This window comes from Plasmodium falciparum (genome assembly GCF_000002765.6).
Source record: "Plasmodium falciparum 3D7 genome assembly, chromosome: 3".
Taxonomy (NCBI): domain Eukaryota; phylum Apicomplexa; class Aconoidasida; order Haemosporida; family Plasmodiidae; genus Plasmodium; species Plasmodium falciparum.
Genome location: NC_000521.4, coordinates 869,327 through 896,326, shown reverse-complemented (window position 1 = coordinate 896,326; position 27,000 = coordinate 869,327). Strand labels below are relative to the sequence as shown.

At 17.7% G+C, this 27,000-nt stretch overlaps 7 protein-coding genes across 7 annotated transcripts; 3 read left to right on the top strand and 4 right to left on the bottom strand.

The window, feature by feature from the left end:
* Positions 1-214: 214 nt before the first annotated feature.
* Positions 215-1,566, bottom strand: PF3D7_0321400 (protein kinase, putative; the record flags this gene model as incomplete). Its single annotated transcript, XM_024473290.1, has 4 exons — positions 215-281; positions 490-538; positions 634-1,172; positions 1,262-1,566. The coding sequence occupies 4 exons, from the start codon at positions 1,564-1,566 to the stop codon at positions 215-217; spliced, it is 960 nt and encodes a 319-aa protein (XP_024328982.1).
* Positions 1,567-3,562: 1,996 nt separating this feature from the next.
* Positions 3,563-6,313, top strand: PF3D7_0321300 (conserved Plasmodium protein, unknown function; the record flags this gene model as incomplete). The annotated part of the gene is made up of 1 exon (XM_001351247.2): positions 3,563-6,313. The coding sequence occupies one exon, from the start codon at positions 3,563-3,565 to the stop codon at positions 6,311-6,313; it is 2,751 nt and encodes a 916-aa protein (XP_001351283.2).
* Positions 6,314-7,350: 1,037 nt separating this feature from the next.
* PF3D7_0321200 (UDP-N-acetylglucosamine--dolichyl-phosphate N-acetylglucosaminephosphotransferase, putative) lies at positions 7,351-9,365 on the top strand (the record flags this gene model as incomplete). The annotated part of the gene is made up of 7 exons (XM_001351246.1): positions 7,351-7,588; positions 7,794-7,924; positions 8,059-8,109; positions 8,196-8,256; positions 8,384-8,548; positions 8,668-8,735; positions 8,886-9,365. 7 exons carry the CDS (start codon positions 7,351-7,353, stop codon positions 9,363-9,365), a joined length of 1,194 nt encoding a protein of 397 aa, XP_001351282.1.
* Positions 9,366-10,833: 1,468 nt separating this feature from the next.
* PF3D7_0321100 (conserved Plasmodium protein, unknown function) lies at positions 10,834-16,368 on the top strand (the record flags this gene model as incomplete). The annotated part of the gene is made up of 1 exon (XM_001351245.3): positions 10,834-16,368. The coding sequence occupies one exon, from the start codon at positions 10,834-10,836 to the stop codon at positions 16,366-16,368; it is 5,535 nt and encodes a 1,844-aa protein (XP_001351281.1).
* Positions 16,369-16,815: 447 nt separating this feature from the next.
* PF3D7_0321000 (conserved protein, unknown function) lies at positions 16,816-18,592 on the bottom strand (the record flags this gene model as incomplete). The annotated part of the gene is made up of 2 exons (XM_001351244.1): positions 16,816-17,028; positions 17,327-18,592. The coding sequence occupies 2 exons, from the start codon at positions 18,590-18,592 to the stop codon at positions 16,816-16,818; spliced, it is 1,479 nt and encodes a 492-aa protein (XP_001351280.1).
* A 1,439-nt stretch (positions 18,593-20,031) lies between these two features.
* On the bottom strand, positions 20,032-21,114 carry PF3D7_0320900 (histone H2A.Z; the record flags this gene model as incomplete). Its single annotated transcript, XM_001351243.1, has 3 exons — positions 20,032-20,162; positions 20,374-20,625; positions 21,021-21,114. 3 exons carry the CDS (start codon positions 21,112-21,114, stop codon positions 20,032-20,034), a joined length of 477 nt encoding a protein of 158 aa, XP_001351279.1.
* Positions 21,115-23,984: 2,870 nt separating this feature from the next.
* Positions 23,985-25,510, bottom strand: PF3D7_0320800 (ATP-dependent RNA helicase DDX6; the record flags this gene model as incomplete). Its single annotated transcript, XM_001351242.1, has 2 exons — positions 23,985-24,895; positions 25,120-25,510. The coding sequence occupies 2 exons, from the start codon at positions 25,508-25,510 to the stop codon at positions 23,985-23,987; spliced, it is 1,302 nt and encodes a 433-aa protein (XP_001351278.1).
* Positions 25,511-27,000: the final 1,490 nt, after the last annotated feature.

The following is a 27,000-nucleotide window of genomic DNA, read 5'->3' as shown; positions in this document are numbered from 1 at the left end:
TTTTCATCATTGTGTTTTTTCCCATTTTTTACATTTAAAAATAAGTAAAAAGTTTCATTTTTCCAAAAAAAAAAAAAAAAAAAAAAAAAAAAACAACAATATATATTTTAAAAATAAATATATTTACATATCTAATCATATAACAAAAATATAAAAGCATTCTTTTGTTATCTAAGTTCCTTTAAAAAAAAAAAAAATTCCGTTTTTTTTTAAATCACTCATTGTCCTCCTCTAAGTTAAGAATAATATTTTCTGCGCATACGATAGTTTGTTGCGCCATCCTGTACAAATAAAAAAAAAAAAAAAAAAAAAAAATAAAATAAAAATGGAAAATATATATATATATATATATATATGTTTATACATATCATATCCACATTTTAAATGTTCTCTATCAACAGGTATAATATATAAAAATAAACAACAAATATGTATAATCCATATTGTATTTGTAACTTTTTTTATGTCTATTTAATAAAGAGTCCTTACATTCTTGTTTTTTCATCCACTATATCGATATTTGAGTGTTTTTCTCTTCCTAAAAAAATAAAAGACACATATATATATATATATATATATATATTTAATATATATATTTTTTTTTTTTTTTTTTTTTTTTTCTTATCAAGCTACCCGTTATCCATGGATGCTTTAGCAATTCCTTCAAGGTGGGTCTTTTAACATAATTTTTTTCGAGGGCTTTTTCTAAAAAGTCCAATACAAAGGGACTGAAATTTTTATTTTGAATTTGGGATGTATTAAAAAGAATATCCTTACTAACAATATTATAATAATTCAATAAAACATTATTACTTATAAAAGGATATGTCCCAAACAAAAACAAATATAACAGAACACCTATATACCACGTATTATTTTTATCATGATATAATTTCCTTATTTCTTGTGGTGATCTAATATAAAATAAACCATACAAATTCCCATCTTCATCAAAGTTATCATACTTACTATTTTTACTTAATAAACTTACACGGATTTCTTTTCGATCCTCGTCTTTAAAAAAGATACAATATCCATTCACATTCCCATGGTATATATCATGTTCTTCCATAAACAAAAGAGCTGTTATTATTTGATATAGCCATGTAGATAATGATTGCTCACTAATAATCGTGTCATTGTTTTTTAAAACGTCAAACAGAAATCCTCCCCTGAAAAAATAAAATAAATAAATATATACATATATCCATATATACATATATATATATATATTTTTTTTTTTTTTTCTTGTTATTATTACGAGCAATTTTCTGAAACAACATAAGCAAAATCTTGGTCTTCAAAAATATTATAAATCCTTAATAAATAATTTAAGTGAGTATTTATACATTCATAATTCAATGTTCTTATTTTTAACAAATCATGAAATGTCCATCCCTTCAACATGACATTATTCACTTTTCTAACTAATCGTTTTTCTCCTTTCTTAAGAAAAATACAATTATAAAAATCCAAACCATCAATTTGTCTTATATTTGGTTCAAATATATATCCTCGATGAAAATATTTAGCATTTTCTTCCTTTGATGAATAACGTAAACCCATAATTAAAAAGAAAAAAAAAAAAAAAAAAAAAAATACACCTTTTTAATAATAAGATAATTTTATATTGTATATATATGTAGAACTACTAATTAAAACATAAAACTTCAATATAAAAGGGATAAATGTGCGCACATGTTATATATATATATATATATATATATATATAAATATATACCATAAAAACAATAATTTATTATTAAACTTAAAAAAAAATTTGGATATTCATATAACATGAATAATTAAAGCCACTTCTTTCATTGAACATGTATATATTCTAATGAACTGTATAATAATATATCTACACCATTAGACAACATATTAAATAAATATAATAAATATTAATAAATATTAATAAATATAAATAAATATAAATAAATATTAATAAATATAAATACATATATATATAATAATTAAAGAAAAAAAAAGTATAAATGTACATTATTTTGTTATTTGATTTTCTTCTTTTTCACCGAAAATCTAGAAAAAAAAAAAAAAAATTATACATCATTATATATATTTACATTTATATACACCAAATGGTCATTGAAAAATAATACATCTTTCCATAACACATACATATAAATAAATAAATATATATATATGTATATATATATTTTTTTTTTTTTTTTTTTTTTTTTTTTTTTTTTTTCTCTCTGTCTATGGTAAAAAAAAAATTTATACAAATTATATATAAATTAAAAAATCACATATTAATATTTAAAAAGGGAAAAAATCTAATATTTCGTTATAGACAGTATTCTATTTTAATTCAAAAATATTTATATATAACCCTTTATATTAAAAAAAAAAAAAAAAAAAATTATCGATTTATTTTTTCTATTTAATTGGTGCACTGATATATACACATATATATATATATATATATTATTTTGATGATAAAAAGTGTATATATTTATTTGTGCACCTTTAATATATATATATATATATATATATATAATATACATTTGTATCTATGTATGTATACTTTTAAAGACATATTACAATAAAAAGATCGGTAGAAAAAATTATTAGGATAAAATAAGATGAAAAATATAAGAATTGGTCTAATAATTTAAACCATATTTAATATATATATATATATATTTATTTATTTATTTATTTATTTATTTATATATTTATTTATGTGTGTGCTTTTCTTTTCCTATTATTGTATTAAAAATTGAGAAGAATATATAAACATATATATATTTAATTAAGGTAATAGATGCTTTTCAAAGGAAGAATAACATATTATTCGATCTACGCACATATATAAATATATATATATATATATATATATATATATATATATATATTTATATATATATTTATATTTATATATATATTTAGGTTGTCCTTTTTTTTTTTCTTTCTTTTATTTTTCAAAAAAATATTTAACTATACATAATAGAACAGTTATTCGCTTTTTATTTACTAACAATATTTATAAAGATATAAATACATTGATTATTCAGAAAAAAAAAAAAAAAAAAATTCTCTTTTTTTTATACTATATTATTTTTTTCATTTTTAATAATGAGTTTCATTAATCCCTTTTATAAATATTTAAAATGTAACTGAAAAAGTCTATGTAAATTGGAAAACGAGCAAAATTATTTTATACATTTTTTTTTTTTTTTTTTAAAAGAAATGTAGATATACTTTTCTTTTTTTTTTTTTTTTTAAACATCAATGTATTTTGTGAAATACAAATTCTTATTATTTTATAATTTATAATATGTAATTTTTTATTTTTTATATTTTATATTTTATATTTTCATTATGTTTTCCTTGGGCTTCATTTTTTTTTCATAAGTAACAAAAAAAATAAAAAATAAAAAATAAAAAATAAATAAATAAATAAATAAATATATATATATATATATATATACATTATATATATATATATTTTTTTATTTTTATTTTTATATGTCTCTAATAAAGGGACCCCTTATATAAATTGTTAAACACAAAAATGTAGATATATATTTAAAAAATGAAAAAACAAAAAAGAATATATGACCAATCATATATAAAATTAAAGGAACCTCTATGTGCTCATAATAATATACTAAATAGCGATGAACATGATGAAAAAATAAAAAAAAAGAAAAAAGAGGAAAGAAAAATAAATAAACATTTGTATGAGAATATTTCTGATAGTACAAACCTTTCAACCAATAAATATTACATAAACGATTCAAAAAAAAAGGAAAAAAAAGAAAATAATAAGATACACAAAATGATTAGACATAAAATAGGTATGTTGTTTGAAAGGATAAAAAAAAAAACAAAAAGAAAAAAGAAAGAAGAAAAACACACACAAATGAGTAATTGTAATAATGATGATAATAATAATAATAATAATAATAACAACAACAATCACAATAGTAATAATAATAACAACAACAATCACAATAGTAATAATAATAACAACAACAATCACAATAATAATAATAATTATTATTATAATAGTAACAAATTCTATGATTATTTTCCCAACATTGAAAATATCAAAATTAAGAATATAAATAGGAAACATATAAAAAATATCTATAATAATACAAAAGATAAATTAACAAAGAAAAGATATCAAACGACTAATCATAATACAATTCATCTAAACAAAAATAATGAATATGGGATGCTTTTATATAATATTAAAAATATATTAAATTTAAATAATGATGATATAAATAATTTAATCAAAATATCGAATTTTGATATAGACTTAGATATGGATACTTTTTATCATACATTTGTCAAAAATAATAATAGTAATAATAATAATAATAATAATATTAATATATTAAATTACAATATAAATCATAATAAAAATATATATGATATAAAAGATTATACAAATGATAAAAATGAAAGAGTTATACAATATAAACAAAATTCATCTCTCTATCTTGGAGTTAGTGTATGTAACATATCCATAGCAGAGTCTTCTTATTTCTTATATAATAAAAACGTAAAATACAAATATACCCCTAGTCATCATGTAACAAATCAAAATTATTTTAATAATAATAAAGCCACCAACATAAATAATATTGATTATTTTAAAGATAAATCAAAGGAACAATATTCTGACATAAATACACAAATAAAAACACATTTATATTATCAACATCCTTATGATGATTCTATATGTTTTCTTAGCTCTTGTAATAAAGAACATATCATAACAAACAAACAAGACATAAACAACCAACAGCATGATATAAAAAATGAACTAGGTAAAGAAAATCATCAAAACATATGCTCACATAAAAATTATGGAACCTATTATTATCATAAAACAAAATATATATACCATAGGAATGATAATCCTATAAGTACAAATTTTTATCAACATAATAATAAAAAAAAAAAAAAAAATTATAAACACAATATAGATAATCGTAGGAAATATAAAAGTACCATTATTCATTTTTTTAAAAAAAAAATTTTAAGAATAAAAAAAAAAAAAAAAGAAACTAAAAAAATAAGTAAAACAAGAAGTGATGAAACTATATATATTCATAAAAATATAGAACAACACAAAAATTATAAAAAGCAATATTCCGATATATATAGAAACGAAAATATAAATTATGAAATAAAAAAGGAAAAAAAATATATATATAACAATAATATTAAAAAAAAACTACGGTTCATAATAAATAAACTATTTTTAGAAAAAAGTAAAGAAAAAAAAACAAACAAACCCAATATTGTGCAAGGACAAAAAAATGACCTACCATATATTTCAAATAAATATTTGGACCCTAAATTTAATGAATTGTATTATATTCAGATGATAAATGTTTATAATGAACCTTTTTCAATTTATATTAAAATATATCAAATATATATTTTCTCAAAAAAAACAAAAAATATAAAATATTTTGTAGATAACGATATATGTCCGAACAATATACAAACTTTAACATCTAATAAAGAGAAAACAAATGTTTCGATTTATGTACTTATAGACATCCAAAATAATTTTCTAAAATATATTATAAAGAAAAAAATAATAACAGAAATACAAGACTGTTTACAAAATTGGGAGAAATATATCATAACACATATACAGAAGATGAGGGGAATTCATAATAATAATGATGATAATTATAATAATTTTATATCTTTATCGAATGTAGTAATATATAAAAATAATTGTGATCTTATTATTCAACATATAATAAATAAAATAAAATATTATCTTAATATTTATCTTATACCCTTCTTTCATAAAATACATATAAGTATTATAAATTATATTTCAGTGTACTATAAAAATGAAAATTTACAATACTATTTTTTTCATTCTAATTCTACAAAAAAAAAAAAAATCCAACTCTTTATACATAAAACAAAAAATAACTTAAAAAATACATACAATAATATATTCTGTAAAGAAAAAAATAACAAGCATAACATACAAAACAAATATAATCAAACATATCTTAATAAAGATTTATCAAATTTTTTTTATCCATATAACGAAAAAAAATATATATATATAAATAAAAATAAAACAAATCCACACAATCATTATTATTACACATTTTATGATCTTATATATGAACCACCTTTCTATTATTTAAAGTCACACAAAACAGTACAAAATTATATTATATATATAAATAGTTTATATTTTAGAAGGTTACTCTTATTATATACATTTCTATTATTCTTTTTATTATTTTTGATGATATTTAATATGCCTATATATTCATATATTAAAATATAAACCAAAAAAGGACACACACAATAATAATAATGATAATAATAATGATAATAATAATGATAATAATAATGATAATAATAATGATAATAATAATGATAATAATAATGATAATATTATTATTATTACACACACAATTATATTTACCCCGTATTATATTTAATTTGTATTTTTATCCCTTTGTATATTATATATTAATTAATATTTCTTATATTTACATATACCTAATATCTTCGTTTTATTCCATGTGTAAACGTTGTTCTTTTTTTCATGTAAATAAATAAATAAATAAATAAATAAATAAATATATATATATATATATATAATACAATTTTATAATAATAAACCTTAAATACCACCTTTATTTTTTAATACATATTACATAAGGATACAAAAAAAAAAAAAAAAAAAAAAAAAACCAAATAAAGTAATAAATAAGTGAAGAATTTTATATAATCAAGTGCTACTAATTATATGACAGATAATAATATTTATATTATCATACAAACTATGAAAGAATAATATTATATATACATATAAAGCTTAATATAATTATGACTCTTCAGAATTTATCTATATATAAATTATAAATAATTAAAAAAAAAAAAAAAAAAAAAAAAAAATCCATCCATACATATATATATATATATATATTTTTTTTTTCATTTGTTTTTCTATCCTTATAATGACCTTTCGTAAACCTAATACTCATTTAAGGGTGATAAAATTTTTGAAGTATTATAATGATTCTTTTATTTCGTACATATTTATGATATATGAAAAAGGTATTTATATTCTTTTATGCAATTTATTTAAATGAAAATATGTAGAAATATAAAAAAAATAAATAATACAACAAATGTTATAATATATAATATATTATTGACTAAGTATAATATATTTATTATATCCATTTATTCTATTATTTTCTATTATTTTATATTATATTATATTCATACTTTAAAAAAAAAAAAAAAAAAAAACATAGATTAATTATATTACATAAATATAAATATTTATAAAATATACATCTTTTTAACAAAATGAAGAATAAAATTTTAAAAAATTATGTTAAGCCTAATAAAGTCATAATATATAAACCTAATATATCTGAAAGGTGTTTGTTTCTTATTCTTACAATTTATTTATTATTTGTTTTATATGTGTTAAAAAATACAGTGTATAGAAACATAATTCTCCTTTATATTGCACCTTGTTTCATACTTTTTAAGGTTACCTTTATATGTTTACCAAAGTTTATACATTTCCTCAATGAAAAAGGTACAAAAAAAAAAAAAAAAAAAAAACACATACACATACACACATAAATATATATATATATATATATATATAAGATGAGGCATATAGATATTAATTGTGATAAACATTTATCTACTTTTATATTATGAAAAAAAAATATATAATAATATCACGTAAATTATATATATATATATATATTTATTTATTTATTTATATATTTGTGTAGGCTTATGTGGAATCGATTTGAATAAAAGTGGAAAAGAATATGTTGCTGAGCCTATTGGTTTATTTCCATCCATTCTATATTTCATATTTGTCTTATTTTATCAGCTGATATATTATAATGATCATAGAATCGTAAACATAAAAAAAAAAAAAAAAAAAAAATACACAATTTATAATATATTCATAATGTACATAATGTATATAACGTTCTTATATTTTTTTTATGTATTTTTATAAATATCTAATTTTTTTTTAAAATAATACAGTTATTGGAGTACAACGCAGGATTACTGTCAATAATTTTTATGACCTTCCTGGTATATAATAAAAGGATGAATACATAGACCACCATATGGATTATATATATATATATATATAACATATTTATATTTTGTATGTATAGGGTTTTATAGATGACATTTTGGATTTGAAATGGAGATACAAAGTTATTTTACCTTTTTTCGGTTTGCTTCATTATATTAAGGAAAAAGAATATAATATAATATAATATAATATAATATAATATAATATATGTATGTATATATATATATATATATTTTTTTTTTTTTTTTTTTTTTTTTTTTTTTTTAGCTAGCTTGCCCTTGTTGCTGTCTTATTCAGGCGAAACTCATATCAGAATTCCAAACTTTTTAATTTTTATCTTTAAGCATAGAATTATAAATATTGGATTTTTGTACTATGTGTATATTATATTGTTATCGGTGTTTTGTACAAATGCTATAAACATATATGCAGGTATAAATAAATATATTATTATTTATATTATAGTATTTGTATATTTTTAAAGAAAGTATAATTTTTTCTTCTTTTTTTTTTTTTTTTTTTTTGTTTTTCTATTCATTTTATTTTTGAAGGTATTAATGGGCTGGAGATTGGTCAGAGCTTAATTATATCCTTTTTCATAACCATCCACAATTTAATTGTAATACGTTAAAATATTTAAATATAAATAAAAATAAATATATATATATATATATATATATATATATATATAATATGAATTTTATTTCATTTCGTTATATTTCATTTTATTTCATTTTTTTTTTTTTTTTTTTTTGGTGGAAATGTTCAGGAAATAACATTAAACATTGGGAAATCCCCAATTATCGAAAACCTAATTTTAAAGCAACATTTTTTGTCTATCATTTTTACCATTCCCTTTTTAACAATTAACTTGGCTACCTTTTCTTTTAATTTTTATCCTTCAAAAGGATTTGTTGGAAATACCTTAACATATTTTTGTGGAATGTTTTTAGCAGTCGTATCAATATTTGGACATTTTTCAAAAACTTTAGTATTGTTTTTAATTCCACAATTTCTTAATTTCTTTATTTCTTTACCACAGTTATTTCATATTATTCCATGCCCAAGACATAGATTACCAATAATAAATTATAAAACAAATAAATTAATGTATTCACATAATTATACCTTAATAAATTTAATTCTTTATTTATTCGGACCCTTATCAGAATATCACTTGGTGCTTATTTTATTGACCTTTCAATTTTTAACATGTTCCTTTGGATTGTTTCTACGATATTATATTTGATACAATATGAAGAAATAAATATATATAAACATATACACGAACACACACACATATATATATATATATATATATATATATATATATTATATGCTTATGTGCTTATTTTATTTTGTTCATATTTAATTTTTTTTTTTAAGAACCATTTAATTCATATTTAATATTCTCTTGTCTAATTTGTTTCCGAATTTTTCATCTTTTCGTATTTTTTTTTTCCAATCTTAACTTATTATTATTTATTATTTTTTTTTTTTTTTTTGTATAATGATCATAAAAATATATCAATATTCATATGTATGTCTTTCCAAAAGAAAGAATATAAATAAGAATTTCGTTCAAATACCATTTTAAAACACACTTTATAATGTTGTACGATACATTATACCAAATATGTTATTTATCAAAAAATGTACAAAAATATATAAACAAACATTAGAAACAAAAAAAAAAAAAAAAAAAAAAAAAAAAAAGAAAAGTGATACTTTTTGCAATAAATAATATTATATTCATATATTTATTTCAATTTTCTGGAATATACCAAAAATATTTTTTCATTAGAAAACATGCAAATGTTTTTCACTTATTATATGTCTAGTACAAATATGAAAATACAAAAATGCAAAAAATACAAAAAGGTAATTTTATATAGAATAATGTTAAAAAATAAATTTATGTGACAATAATAAAAATAAAACAAAAAAAATGATAAAATATAAAAAAACAAAAAAATAACAAAATAAATATAAAAATATGAAAAAAGGTACGATATTGTTTTAAACATTTAAGTAAAAGATTAATTCTAGAAATAGGAAATTTTTTTTATCCATCATTTGGTGTCTTTAATGGATTAATTTTTTAATTTCAAATTAGAAAATTTATTTTTTTATGTGTTTTTAATTTTTGTATAATAATATTAATTAGTATATATATTTATTTTTAAATTTCAAAGAATTACAATTTTTCTTCAATTATTGTTTAATATATTTTTATATATTTTTTATTATTATTTCCTTTTTTATTTTATATTTTTTCTTTTTTCTTTTTTATTATTTATTTATTTATTCATTTTTATTATTTTTTTTATATTTTTTATATTTTTTCTTTTTCAATAGTTGTAAAATTTCGGATTTGTACACATGGCTATGAAAAAAAAATATATTTTTTGAATTAATCTATATTACAACTTTTGAAATAGTAATTATAAAATATTATGCATAAAAGAAATAAATAATAAATTGAATAAAATAAAATAAAAAAATAAAAAATAATAAATAAATAAATAAATAAATAAATAAATACATATAATGAAAGATAGTTACACGTTTGTAAAAGGGTATATTAAATATTAAATATTACAATTTCCAATCGTTCCATTTTTTTATTATTAATTTTTTCATTATTTATATCTTTTCATTATTTATATTATTTTTTTATATTTATTTTATTTTATTTTTTTATTTTTTTTTTTAATATGAACAGTAACAATTTCATTCTATCTGTGTACAATCAGAAGATTAAAAATATAAATAATATTTCCGAATCAGATGAAACAAATTCTTATCATAGTTTTGATACGTATTCAAAGAGTGAAGAAGAAAATAATACACACATTTTTAATGATAGAACACATAAATATCAAATTGACTACTTAAAAAATCTTCTTAATAATTTTATTGAAAAAAGTAACGATTTTTATATATACAAAAAAATTATTTTATCATTAAAGCGTGTTAACGAGAAATTTCCATTTCCTAAATGTTATTATTATACCGCCAAATTAGGTAGTAAAAAAAGAAAAAATAAAAAAATAAATATTTATAAGAATATATATAATAAAAGTAATAATAATATATATAGTAATAATAATATATATAGTAATAATAACATATATAGTAATAATAATAGATATAGTAATAATAATAGTTGTAGTAATAATAATTGTAGTAAAATAAAATTTCCTCGTTTGTGCTCTTCTTCTTCTTCCTTTTTGGCTAGCTATAATACATATAATAAGAAACAAATTGGAAAGATAAAGAAATATCGAACAATTAGGTATATAAAAAGTATAATTCAAAGAATAAAGTATGAAATAATTTTTAATAATCCACAAAATTGTAAAAGACAAAATAAAATAGAAAATAAATCAAAAAGGAACATATACCATTTAGTGTGGATATTAAAAAAAAAAAAAAAAAATAGCTACCTGGGTACAAATTGGTCATGTGTTCATAAAAAAAAAAAAAAAAAAAAAAATTTGTCAATAAGAAAAATAAAAAAAAGGATATCATTAAATTTTGTGAATTACGATATGAAAAGCACCACTATAGAAAATTGTGCAGACGAACAACATTGTAACATGGAGGAAGAAGAAGTTGAACAGATTAAGGACGAATGTAATATAAAACATCTAAAACAAAATGATAATAAAATAAATGTTAACCAAAATGAGCAGGAAAAGTTTTATCCTTATGATAATATAAACGAAGAGGAAATATCCCATCCATATAATTTATATACAAACAACGAAAATTATGAGGAAAAAAAAAAAAAAACAAGTAATAATTTGACAGCACAAAATGAAGATATAGTACAAGAAAAGATACACACACCTTTTGGTGGAGATAATTATAATCAAGAATTAGAAGAAAATATTAATAAATCCAATATTATTAGTAATAATGAAATATATACATATAATATAAATAATAGTTTTTCAATATATAAAAATGTAGGTAATACGTATGATAATAATATTAATGATATACAAAATAATAAAACATATGTGAAAAATAATGATGATCAATATAATGTGGACAATAATAATAATAATGTGGACAATAATAATAATGTGGACAATAATAATAATGTGGACGATAATAATAATATGGACGATAATAATAATATGGATAATAATAATAATGTGAACAATAATAATAATGTGAACAATAATAATAATGTGAACAATAATAATAATGTGAACAATAATAATAATATTTATAATAAGAAGAATAACATTATTGAATATATGAAGAACCCATGCAATTATAATATATGCTTTCCAAATATTATGACAAATAATATTTTAAGTGAAGATGCATATGAGGAAAACTTAACGACACCCAAAAAAATAGTAAAAAAAAAACAACTAAATGCATGTTGTACATTTAATATTCCTAGTAATAGTAATAGTACACTTTTTTATAGTAATCAAAGTAAAATGTTTTATAGACCTTCCAATATTTATTTAGACCCTATGATGGATTCTTCTTACGTATATTGGAATGAACAAGATTGGGTCACTCGAGAAAATAATAAAAATAATGACAACTATAATGAAAATTATAAGAGGGATTATTTTATGAATACAACAAAAACGGATACACATAATATATTAAATACAAATAATATAAATGGGATATATAATAGTTCCAGTTTTTATAATAATAATAATGAAGTAAATTATCAAGTCGAAGAAAATAAAAATAATAAAAGACATAACATTAATGATCATAAAACATCTTTTCATTATAATAATTTTGTTTTACCATATCCATATGAATCTAATACACAACATATATCTTCTACATATAATAAATATGTACAACATGTACACATGAAACGTGATGAAAAAGGTTCTATTCCATATAATATGTTCAAAGATGATAATAATAAAGAGAACTTTTATATCCATGATAATAATAAATATACAATTTATGATAAAAATAAATATCACAATAAATATACATACACAAATAAACTACCATCCGTTCCATTTAAATCATTAAAAAGTAATTTAGATGAACAAAAATATTTATCAACAGGAATTTTACAAAAAGACAAAAATTCTTTTGAAAATGTGAAAAATTCTTTTGAAGAAGAGAAAAAAAATTTTGAAAAAGTGAAAAATTCTTTTGAAAAAGAAAAAAATGTTTTTTTTCATTCTATACAAAATGTTTTGTGTTTAAAAAAAGAAATAAAAAAAATAAAAATAAATTTAAATAACCAAAGAAAATATACTTTTCTCCATATGGATGAAAAAAAAAAAAATGAGCTCGATAATTTGATAGGTTATTTAATGTATCAAAAAATGATTAGAAAAAAATTAAAAGAATATTATTTTAATAAAATAAATAAGGCATTCTTTACTTTCTTATTACGTAGTAATCACGCTAACTTTTCTTTTTCGCCACATGAAGTTATGTTATTAAAAAAATGGAATCTATTAAAATTTAAACAAGCCAGAAAAAATCACATCCTCCGGAACATTAAAAAAAATACACAAACGGATTATTCTCACGATTCTCAAAAGGTGGTAACAACACCTAGACAAGAACAAGAACAAGAACATAATGAAAAAATTGTGGATAATATAAGTATTTCTTTTCCGGTAACAAACAATAATATAGTATTCAAACCCTTGAACGAATATATGCGTAAAAAATATGATGTTAATAATTTAAAAAAAACGGAACAAAGAGATAATATAATAAGATATGATGATCAAAATAGAAGGACCTTAGATAATAATAATAATAATAATAATAAAAAAGTAAATAATACTATTTATAAAGAGAAGGATAATATTTATGTTGATGATTCTTTGTTAAATAATAATGAACATAGTTTATTAAAATCGAATAACATCCTTTCATATTTAAGTACACATAGGATTATATATATGAAAAAGAAAAAGAAGGATTTAAATTGTAATCATTTAAATGAAGATAATGATTATAGTAATAATAAATTCTTACAAATACCTTCTGAATCTTTTTATGAGTTATATGATCAGAACAAAACAAATATATTTGATGTATTTTTGTTTCTAAAAAATATTGGATATAAAAATGTACAGAAAAGTTTTAAAAAGAAATTAAAAAAAAAATATATATATTTATCAAAAATAAATAATTGTAATAAAATGTTAAGTCATATAAAATATTTATTTGTAAAATTATTAAGAAACCAAATTAAAGATATAATAGGTATATATATAAATGATTGTTTTATAAATTCAACAATCTGTTTCTTCCTATCATTGATCTTGTTTATATTTAAAAATATACATACTATCAAAATTATCAGATCACATATATATTTGTCTTATTTTAATATATTCCTTGATTATTTCAGAAATAATAATTTAAAATGCATGTATTTTATATGTAATAATATACTCTACGATTTGATGATAGAAATGGATACACGTAGTAATAATGATAACAATGAAACCAGTGAATATAAGAACGATGAAATACTAATCAATAATAATATTTATAATAAAAATATGTGTGATAATGATTATCAACCTAAACGTTATAAAAATTTTCTTATTTACTTTAATCAAAATTATATTAAAAAAAGAAAAAACAAAAAAAGAAATGATATATCTATTCATAACAATAAAAGGGATCAAGGCGGAAAACAACTTGTTCAGCAATGTGAAGAAAACACGGAAAAAAAATATATGCAAGAACAAAAAATAAATATAAATAATTCTGAACAAGGAAAAGAAAAAAAAATACATAAAAGACGAAAAAAGAAATATAAAATAATTATAAGGAAAGACAAATGCAAAAAATATTTTATTTCTACTTGTGAAGAAAATAAAATTGTTTATAAGAAAAAAAAAAAAACAATATTTTTCGACGATTATGGATTTTATAATTATTTCACAAAAAAAAAAAAAAAAAACAAAAAAAAAAAACAAAATCAACAAATTGGGAACGATAATAAAGAAAATATAAATGGGGCCCAGCTAACAAATAATAATAATGATGGTATGGAGAAAGCATTAGACCATGATACAAATTACAAGAAAAACGAAAAAATGAACAAGCAGAAAAAAAAAAATAATAATAATAATAATAAAATGGAAAGAAAGCAAAGCAAATTACAACAATTTATAAATAAATTAAAAATGAAGAAAGGAAATGATAGTACTACAAAGGATTATGATAATAATAATAATATTAACGATGATAAAAAGAATATTAACGATGATAATAATAATAATAATATTTATGATAATAATATTAATATTTATGATGATAATAATAATTTTAATGATGATGGTAGGGGTAACCACATAAATAAATACAATATACATAGCTCGTCAAATAACCAATCCTGCATATCCCTTGATACATTAGATGGAAATTCTTATGATACTTATTCTCACAACATTCCTAAGAAACATTTATATTATTTAGATTTAAATAAATTGGAAATTCTCAAATTATGCTCAAATAAATTAGATGATGATGCTTTAATATATATATCAAATCTTATAAAAAAAAATAAATTAAATAATTTAAAAGTCTTAGATTTAAGATGGAATAATTTCACATATAAAAGTTTATTAACTTTATCCTTCTCATTAACTAATATAATTATAAAAAACAAATCAACAAATAATCATATAATAAAAAATCAAAAAGAACAAAAAGAAGAAAGAAACAAAAAAATACAATTACGTAAATTATTATTATCAGGAAATAATATCAACAGCTCTTTATATTCATCTTTCTTATCTAGCTTTTGTACATGTAATTATGTTGTAGTTAAAAATCTTGATTTTTCAATGAATAAAATTGACAATGATGGTTTATATATTACATATAAATATTTACAACATATAAAAAAAATACAAGAAAAAAAAAAATTAGCAATGTTTAAAAGGAACCAAATCTATAAAGAATATGAAAAATTAACTCCTAATCAAAAAGAAATTCTCCATATGCAAAAAAAAATTAAAAATAAAAAAAATAAACTATGTAATATATACATAAATCTAGATCATAATAATTTAAAAAATTCCGTATATATTAATAAAATAAATAAACTTTTGAATAATTTCCCTATTCAAAATTATAAAAAAAAAAAATTTAAAAAGCACACAAATCATAATAATCAACATGTGATATTAAGTATGCAATATAATAACATAAAAAATGTATATACAAACCAAGAAAATATAAAACAAAAACACAGAATTCAAATTTGATGAATTATAACAAAAAAAAAAAAAAAAAAAAAAAAAAAAAATACATATGTACTAAGAAATATATATTTATACGTAGATATATATTCTTATGTGTAGTAAAAAATAAATAATAAATAATAAATAATATATATTATATATTATATATAATATATGAAATATCAAAAAAATAATGTAGTTATATTTAATGGTTGTTAAAAAAAAAAAAAAATTTTTTTTTTGTCTTTTTAATATTATACATCAATATGATATACATATTTATTATTAAAACAACATGTATATTGTATAATGTATAATGTGTAAGTTTTATTTGTTTATATATTTATTTATTTATACATTTATTTATTTATTTATTTATATATTTATTTATTTATACATTTATTTATTTATATATATATATATTTATTTATTTTATTTTTTTTTTTTTTCATATTATCCCTTGATAGCTTATTATAAATACGCACTAACACTTAAATTCTGAATTTTATTTAAATATGATAAAGATGATTGGAACTCGTTTTTATCCAGTAGGTTGTCATAAATATTTTTCCAGTTCTCTTTGTAATTTTCTTTTTGCCTTTTGTGTTTTCTTTTTTTTTTTCCTCTCAATTTTTGTTTGTGAATTTCTGGAAAAAAACGAATCTTGGGAGCACTAATACCAAGCTAGAAAAAAAAAAAAAATATAAAAATTAAAAAATAAAATATTAGAAATGTAAATAAATATGAACACATGAATGCACTAAAATGTGCATTCTTTTCTTCAAAAGGGATAATAATATATATATAAAAAAAAAAAAAAAAAAAAAAAAAAACATACACACATACATACATACATACATACATACATACATACATACATACATACATACATACATACATACATACATACATACATACATACATACATACATACATACATACATACATACAAATATATATTAACTTTCAACTTGATTCGTACCTGCCTAAACAACATCACATTTTGAATATAATTAAAGTTGGGGTTTAATCCGACTAGCAATTTTCTTTTTTTGTAATTTTCTTTAATAGCTGTTAATGTTTTATTCTTATATTCATCCTCTCTCCATTTTTGTTTTATAATTTCTGATAGTTTTTGTCTACGTTCAACACTATATGGCTTTCTATTACATAACATTTTTTCTCTGAAATCTTTCATTTTCCATTTCTCTTTTAATAAAATAGATTTTCTTCTTTTTGTATTTTCATCTTGATTAAAAATTCTTGTCTTTTCTATAATTCTCTTTCTATAATTTTCATCTGTCCATTTTAGTTTTATTTTATAGGATAATAATTTTTTGGTTTTTTCTGTATGTTTAAATTTATTTTTAGATCTTAATAATTTTTTCCTTTCTTCTTCATTTTGCCATCTCATTTTTGCTAAGTCCGATAATTTTTTTCTAACTTCTTCTCTTCTTGTTCGTTTTGCATCTTCATTTTTATTATCATCATCATCACTATTATTTTTATTATTATTATTATTATTATTATTTATATTTGATTCAATTTTTTTTTTTGTTTTTTCTTTTGTTCTTTTCTTTATTTTCGTGTTTATTGTATTTTTATTCTTCTCTTTCAGGTCATCTATATCGGATACATTTTCTTCACTACATGAATTATGCTCATCCTTTTTATTTTGACGACTATTATAATTATTTACATCACAACAATTATTTATTGTATCTTCGATGGTAACATCTTTTTTTTCTATTACATGATTACAAACACTTTTATTATCTATTCCTTTTTCATTTCCTTGTTTAATATTATTTTTTTCTTTCTTTTTATATTCACTTACTTCTTTATTAATATCATCATATTCTATCACATTTGATTTAGATTTATTCATTTTTCTTATAGGTATTTCCATTGGAATGAGCATATGCAGACTTTCCTTATCATATTTGGAATTATTCACTTTTATGTTTAAGTTTTCTTTCTTTTTCTTTTCATATCGTAACCAGTTCTTCTTATTAATTTTATTCATAAACCTTTTTAAATCATTATCTTTATTTATATAATTTACACAATTTTTTCTACATGAAGGAAAAGAAGATGTTTTATCCACTTTGTTATTAAATATATAGAGACTGCATTTTCTATAACTCCTAAGATTCATAGCAATACAATGTTTTATAAAAGATAAATATTCACATAATAAGATAATAGAATATATAAATGTAAAAAAGTTCTTTAAATATCTAAACATATTACAAACATTATTATAACTACCAAAATTTCTCTTTTTATTTTTTTTTTTTTTAATATTTTTTCCTTTTTATTTTTTTTTTTTTTTTTTGTTTCTTCTTTCATTTTATTTCCTCATCATTTTTAATAAAAGTAAATTTTTACATATTTTCAAAAGAAGAAAAAAAAAAATCAACATAAATATATATATATATATATATATATATATATATGTATATATTTATATATATTATATTCTTTATATTGATTGTGACTTTTATATTATCTGATAAGATTTATAATATATATATATTTTATATGTTCTAAAAAATGTATAATAAATTTCCCAGTGCCAAAAAAAAAAAAAAAAAAAAAAAAAACAATCAAAAATTTCCTTATTCTTTTTTATATATCCAATGTAAGTAATATACATATATTTAAATTCAATTTATTTTTACTACTAATATATGAATTTATTATTTTATTATTTTTTACGTGAATCCTCTTAAAATTATTTGTAGGTAAAATATAAATAAGATTTACTTCTCTAATAAGCAATCAAATCTGTATATAAACAAATAATTCACTTGAAAAAAAAAAAAAAAAAATTCATTTATCAAAATTAATATTTCATTAATATAACCAATTCAATAATAAATATCCTACACCTATAATAAAGATAATATATAAAATATATTTGATATCTTTTCATTTTACTTTATTTATTCATTTTGTAAAAAAAAAAAAAAAAAAAATATTATATTATTTCATTTAATCTTTTTACTAATACTATTGAATTTAGTACGTTATTTATTCTATAACCGTATATATAATATTATATATATTGTTATTACATTAAAAGGAATATATATCTTTTATTTGAATTTTGTTATATTTCTTCTTTTTTTATTGCTATTTAATATATTTTTTATCAATGCAATCTTTAGCAATTTGGAATGATAATTAAAAAAAAATAATAATATATAAATGTATACACATATGTACATATATATAATATATTTATTTGTAATCATATAATGATAATAAAAAAAAAAAAAAAAAAAAAAAAAAAAAGATACGAAAATGATAGAACAAAACACTTTTCCTTTTATTATTGTATAGTATGCTATATATAAATAACCTTAAAAAATCTTCATGGAATAAAAAAAAAAGGACATTTTTTTTTAAAAATAATATATATATATATATTAATATAATGTTAAATTTTTAATATGTAAACAATTCAATATATTTATGTATAAATAAATATATAAACATATTATATATATATATATATATATATATATATATGAATATTTTTTGTCTTCTTAAGTTGATATTTACACTATTGGAAAAAAAAAAAAAAAAAAAAAAAAAGGGAAAGTTACATAAATATAACACCCTCATGATAATAATTATTTATATATTTTTCATTTTATTATAATACAATTCAATATTTATTTAGTTTTTTTTTGGTTTCTTTTGAGCTGTTGGGGGAAGTGGAACTTTATTCATTAAAGCTTTGTGTATGTGTGGGATAACACCACCACCAGCAATTGTTGCTTTAATAAGAGTATCTAATTCTTCGTCACCTATAAGGGAAGAAAAAAAAAAAAAAAAAAAAAAAAAATATTATATGGTAAGCATATTACATGTCTTAAATATATATATATAAATAAATATACATATATATATATATATATATATTTTTTTTTTTTTATATTTATTATTTTTTTTTCCCCTTATTTGTTCATGTAAAGAAGAAAAAAAAAAAAAAATAGCTATTTTTCAATAGAAAATTACCTCTAATGGCTAATTGTAAATGTCTTGGGGTAATTCTCTTAACTTTTAAATCTTTTGTTGCATTTCCTGCCAATTCTAAAACTTCTGCTGTTAAGTATTCCAAAATGGCTGCGGCGTAAACTGCTGCTGTGGAACCTACTCTTCCATCAGAAGATATTCTGCTCTTTAACATTCTGTGAACTCTACCTACTGGAAATTGTAATCCAGCTCTTGATGCACGGGATAATGGAGCTTTTTTAGTTTTACCTGAACCTGCAAGGCAAAAAAAAAAAAAAAAAAAAAAAAAAAAATATATATATATATATATATATATATATATATATATATATAATATTAATATATATTTACTCACATATTTATATGCAGACAAATATTTTTACATATATATATAAAGACAAATAGATAAAAATAAATTAATATATATATATATATATATATATATATATATATTTTTTTATATATATATTAATTTATGCAATAAATTATAGTCTAATAATTGCAAATTTGGTACATTAACGTTTTGATTCAATAAAATAATTTTAAACAAGAAGTAATAATATTATGAACCATTATTTTGTTATTATATATAAATATAAAAAACATATATACTTATATATTTATTTATTTATATTTATTTATATTTTTACCTGTTTTTCCTTTTCCTCCTTTACCAAGACCAAGTACTTTTCCACCAACTTTTCCTCCAACTTTACCACCAATTACTTTTCCTGGAACTTCCATTGTTAATTTAGTTTTTAAAAAAAATAAAAAAAAAAAATTGGAAAATGATAAAAAGAAAAAATTCGATATATATATATATATATATTATATATTATATATATATTATTATACTTCTTAAAAAAAGTAAGTTAAATAATTTAAATGATAAAAAAAAAAAAAAAAAATTATTTTTTAAATAAATAAAAAATATAAATTACAATTTTAGTATAAAAAAAAAAAAAAGAAAAGAAAAATTTTATTTTAAACTTTATTTTGTTGATATATCAAAATAAATATACATATAAAAAAAAAAAAAAAAAATTAAATGTTTTTATAAAATTATAAATAATATATTTTATTTTTTTTTTTTTTTCTAATAAATTTCTTTTTTTTTGTATTTTTAAACAAATATATTTTTATTTTTTAATTTTTTTGAATAATATTTATTTATATATATATATATATATATATATATAATAATATATAATAATATATAATATTATATTATATATGTATAAAAAAAGAATTTTAAAAGAGCAATTTTTTTTTTTTTTTTATATATATATATAATATATATATAATATATAATATATTATAATGCTAATCTAGTTTTAATATTAATATGGGGTATAAAAAAATAATTTTAGTTTAAAAAAAAATTTTTATGTTCATTTTGTAATTTTAAAAAGAATTATTATATTTTTTTATTTTTTGCATTCATATATTATTATTATATATATATATATATATATATATTATAATATATATATATTTATTTATATATATATATATATTATATATGTATTAAATATAATATATATTCGTATATATAATATACTATATTTTATTTTATATTAATTATATAATAATATATATTATTTTATATATAATATATATTGAATATATTTATTATGTAAAAAAAAAAAAAAAATATACATTTTATATATATAAATATGTATATATTTTTAAGAAACAATTTTGATAAGAAAAAAATGAATTTAAAGACATTTCTAAAAATCTTCCTTTATACATATTATATATATAATATATATATAATATATATATATAATATTTTTATATATTTATATTTTAAAAAAGTGGAAAAAAAAAACTATTGTATCGTCGCACTTAAATCGCATAAATAAGAAAAGAACGCCCCATAAATTTTCGATAGTTCTAAAATATTATTATATATAAATATATATTTTTATATATTTATATAATAATATATATATTTTAATATATACTAATTTATATAATATTTTATTTGTTTACTGGTTAAGGAACACAAAAAAAGAAAAAAAGATATCTGTTATTATTAAATAAATATTTATATTTATTTCTTATTATTTGTTGAATAAGAAACGGTTACAAATATTAATCATTTACAAATTTAATAACTTTTATATATTTATTTTTCACATATATAAAACATGGTTTAAAATTTTGTAAGTTCCTTTTTTTTTTTTTTTTTTTTTTTTTTTTCATCTATATCCTTCTTAAATTAGGGAAAATAAATAAAAAAAAAAAAAAAAAAAAAAATGGTCAAATGTATATGTTTATTTTTTGGTAGATTTATTCAGATTATAATAGGAATAAATCATAAGGATACATAATAAAAAAAAAACAAAAATTAAAATAACAAAATTAAAATGAAAAAATTAAAATGAAAAAATTAAAATGAAAAATTCAAAATGAAAAAATTAAGATCACGAATTTAAAAACCATTTATAATTTTATTTTAAAATATAATAAAGAACAAATTTTTTTTCATACAAACCCATTTAAAAATACATTAAAAAGAAAAAAAAAAAAAAAAGTTATATTTCTTCACATTTGTATAATTTTTTTGTTTTTCTTTTTCATTATTTCGAAATGTTCTATTTTCCAAAGGCTTTCTTTTTTTTTATTTCATTATTATTATTACATGTTCAGAAATATTTTATGTTTTTAATCTTTTAAATATATAAGCTTTATATATATATATATATATATATATATATATATATATATATATTTTTAAATCTTTAACCAACATTTAATGTATTTATAATTCATATATATACAGAAATATATATCCACATAAAGAATATGTTAAAATATTCAAATGTAATGTTTTTTTTTAGTACCGATAAAAAGGATTCTATATTTAAAATAGAAAAAAAATGAGAAAAAATTATAAATTTAAAAGAAAAAAAAATATATTTAAATAATACATTTATTTGATATATACCGAATAAAAAGTAGCTCTTTTAAAATATCTTATGTAACATATATATAAATATAATGTATATATGTACATGTATATATATATATATATTATATATATATAATTGCTGATTTTAATCTTATATTTCCTTACATAATCCAATGAGGTATGTATAGAGATTGTTCTATTTTTTTTTTTTTTTTTCTTTTAACTATGAGCGTTTGAATTAATATTTGTATGTAAATGGAAAATAAATAAATAAATAAATAATAATTAGGCAATTATATTTATTAGTATTATATTTTTATTTTATTACTATTTATATTATTTATATTATTTTTCTTTTTTTTTTTGTGTGTGTGTGTGTGTGTGTGTGTATATGTATGTTTAATTTTAGTGCAATTATAAATATTTTAACAAAAAAAAAAAAAAAAAAAAAAAAAAAAATGTACAAATATATACATATATAAAAATATGTTACTTTTCGCAATATTATAATTTTATTTATGCTTTTTTAATTAATTTATATAATCCAATATAAATGTCAATAACATTTAAAAAAAAAAAATTTTTTTTTTTTTTTTTCTTTTTTTTATACGTAAAAATAAATAATTACATACATATATATATATATATTTACATATGTGTGTTTTCGTGTGTTTATATTTATCAATGTTGCTAATTAGGTATATAAGGATGGGTCAATTTCGTTTGGTATTGGTTGTATTTCCGTTCCTAGTTCTACTTCTATTTTATATAAATTAAAACGATCTTCAAAAGTTATAAGATTAATAGCTAGTCCTAGATGTCCGTATCTTCCTGATCTTCCTATTCTATGTAAATAAGTTTCAGAATTCTTTGGGAAATCAAAATTGATAACAACATTGACTGACTGTATGTCGATACCTCTTGTGAATAGATCTGATGAAACTAAACATCTGCATGCTCCATTTCTAAAATCATGAAAAACACGATTACGATGTGTTTGTGACATTCTTGCATGAATGTAAAAAGAGCTATATCCTAGTTCGGTAATTTTTTTGGCTAGTAGTTCTACCCTAGTAATACTATTACAGAAGATGATAGCTTGATTAATTTGAAGTTTAGCAAATAATGTATTTAAACAATGTACTTTTTGTCTTTCTTTAACAAAAGCATAATATTGTGTTATTCCTTTTAAGGTTAATTCATCCATAAGATTTATTTCATGGGCATCTGATAAATAAATAGCTCGAAATTCTTTTACAGTCACAGGAAAGGTAGCAGAATACATAAGTATCTGCTTTTCTTTTGGTAAAAATTTCATTAGTTCTTCTACTATAGGTTGAAATTCAGGTGATAATAATTTATCTGCTTCATCCATAACCATAATATGACAACCTGATAAATTTGCTACATCCTTATTTGCTAAGTCTAATATTCTTCCTGGAGTACCACATAAAATATGAACTACATTATACAACCTCATTATATCTTCTCTTAATGATGTACCACCGGTTGTTACCATACACTGTACTTTCATGTGTTTTCCTAATTCCTTAATCATAGCAGAGGTCTGTAGGGCAAGTTCTCGCGTGGGTACCAAAATGAGTCCTAAACAAAAAAAAAAAAAAATAAATAAATATATTTAGATATACACAATATATACATATATATATATATATATATATATATATATATATATAAATATATATTTGATATGTTCATATTTTTATTTTCACAAATTATATAGAAATAAATAATACCCTCATATATATATATTTTTTTTTTTTTTTTTTTTTTTTTTTTTTTTTTTTTTTTTTTTCTTTATGTTATACCTTGAATAAAATTTTTGTGGGTATTACATTTCTCTAGTAAGGGTATAGCAAAAGCTGCTGTTTTGCCTGTACCATTTTTTGCCCTTGCTAAAATATTTTTTCCAGCCAAAGCTACAGGTATACTTTCCTCTTGTATAGGTGATGGTTTCTCATATCCTTTTTCAAAGATACCCATTAATAATTCTCTCTTCAAAAAATAATCTTCAAATTCATTGCCTTTCGTTTTCGTTACATCTTCTGTCTTATATCTTAGATCTTTTAATGGTTCCAGAATTTTCTTTTTCCATTCTTCATCTAATATTATATTATCATCTATTTTGTTATAATTTGAAGAACTATTCAAAGTATTTGTATTAGCATTAGAGTTCGTACAATTGGTTTTATAACTCATCTTGATATTATAAACATTAAAAGGGATACACACATATAAATAAATAATTATAAAAATAAATAAATAAATGAATAAATAAATGAATAAATATATATATATATAAAATAATGATATATAATGAAATAAATTAGTAAGGTAAAAAAATTATAATAATATATGCTATAATCATAAATATATACATACTATAAAATCAACAGGGGTGTCCTATTTATGTTAAAATAATAATAAATTATAATGATAAAACGAATAATAATAAATAAAAATAAAATAAAATAAAAAATTCAATATATATATATATATATATATATATATATTATAATGATGATAAGATAACATAAAATACTTTCATATGATATAATATATTATAATAAAATAATAAAGTAGCAGTAAACTAACTATAAATCCCAAAAAGGAAAAACTTATTTTCTTAATGTAAAATGAAAAAACTTAAAGATACAAAAAAAAAAAAAAAAATATAATAAAGGAAAATAAAAGTAAAAGGAAAAAGGAAAAAAGAAAAAAGAAAAAAGAAATAAGAAATAAGAAAATGAAAAAAAATTATTATAAATTATAATAACATGATGAAATGGTAAATTATTATAATATATATATATATATATATATATATATATATATATTTTTTTTTTTTTTTTGTTGTTTTTTTGTTTATAATATTATTATTAAGTTAGCATTTTAGTATATCTTAAAACGAAATTGTTATTAATCCAAATAAAAAATTATAAATTACAGAGATCTTGAAACCTAAGGAGAAATGGAAAAATAAACAAAATGTAAACTTATATAAATATATTTAAAAAAAAAAAAAAAAAAAAAAAGGAAAGAAAAAAAGAAAGAAATATAAATTAATTTATCAATATAATTAAATAAACCTATATAATGTTTCAAATCAAATTTTTTCGATGAAAATAGAAAATAAATAATAACAAAGTAATACAAATATTTTATATATATGTATATATATTATGAACAAATAAAAAATATATATTGTTGTAAAAAAAAAAAAAAAAAAAAAAAAAAAAAAAAAAAAAATTATATATAATATAAATATATTGTTCAGATAAGAATATATATAAGTGTGTATTTTTTTATACCATAATATAAATCTATATCTGTGTAAAACAAAAAAAAAAAAAAAAAAACAAGGAAAAAAAAAAAAAAAAAATACATAAATGAATAAATACTTATATAATATACATATATTTATAATCAAATAAAATATGTGTATATGTTTTATTTTACTATATATATATATTATATTTTTTTTTAATACCTTAATCCATAATAAAAAGGCATACAACTAATTCTTTTAATGAATAAATAATATATATACACACATATCTATACATATTATATATATATATATTACAAATGATAGATATAATTTATACTATACATATATAAAAAATAATATATGCTGATTTTTTATATAAGGTCTTAAAAAGTGTAAAAATTTATACAAATTAAAAAAT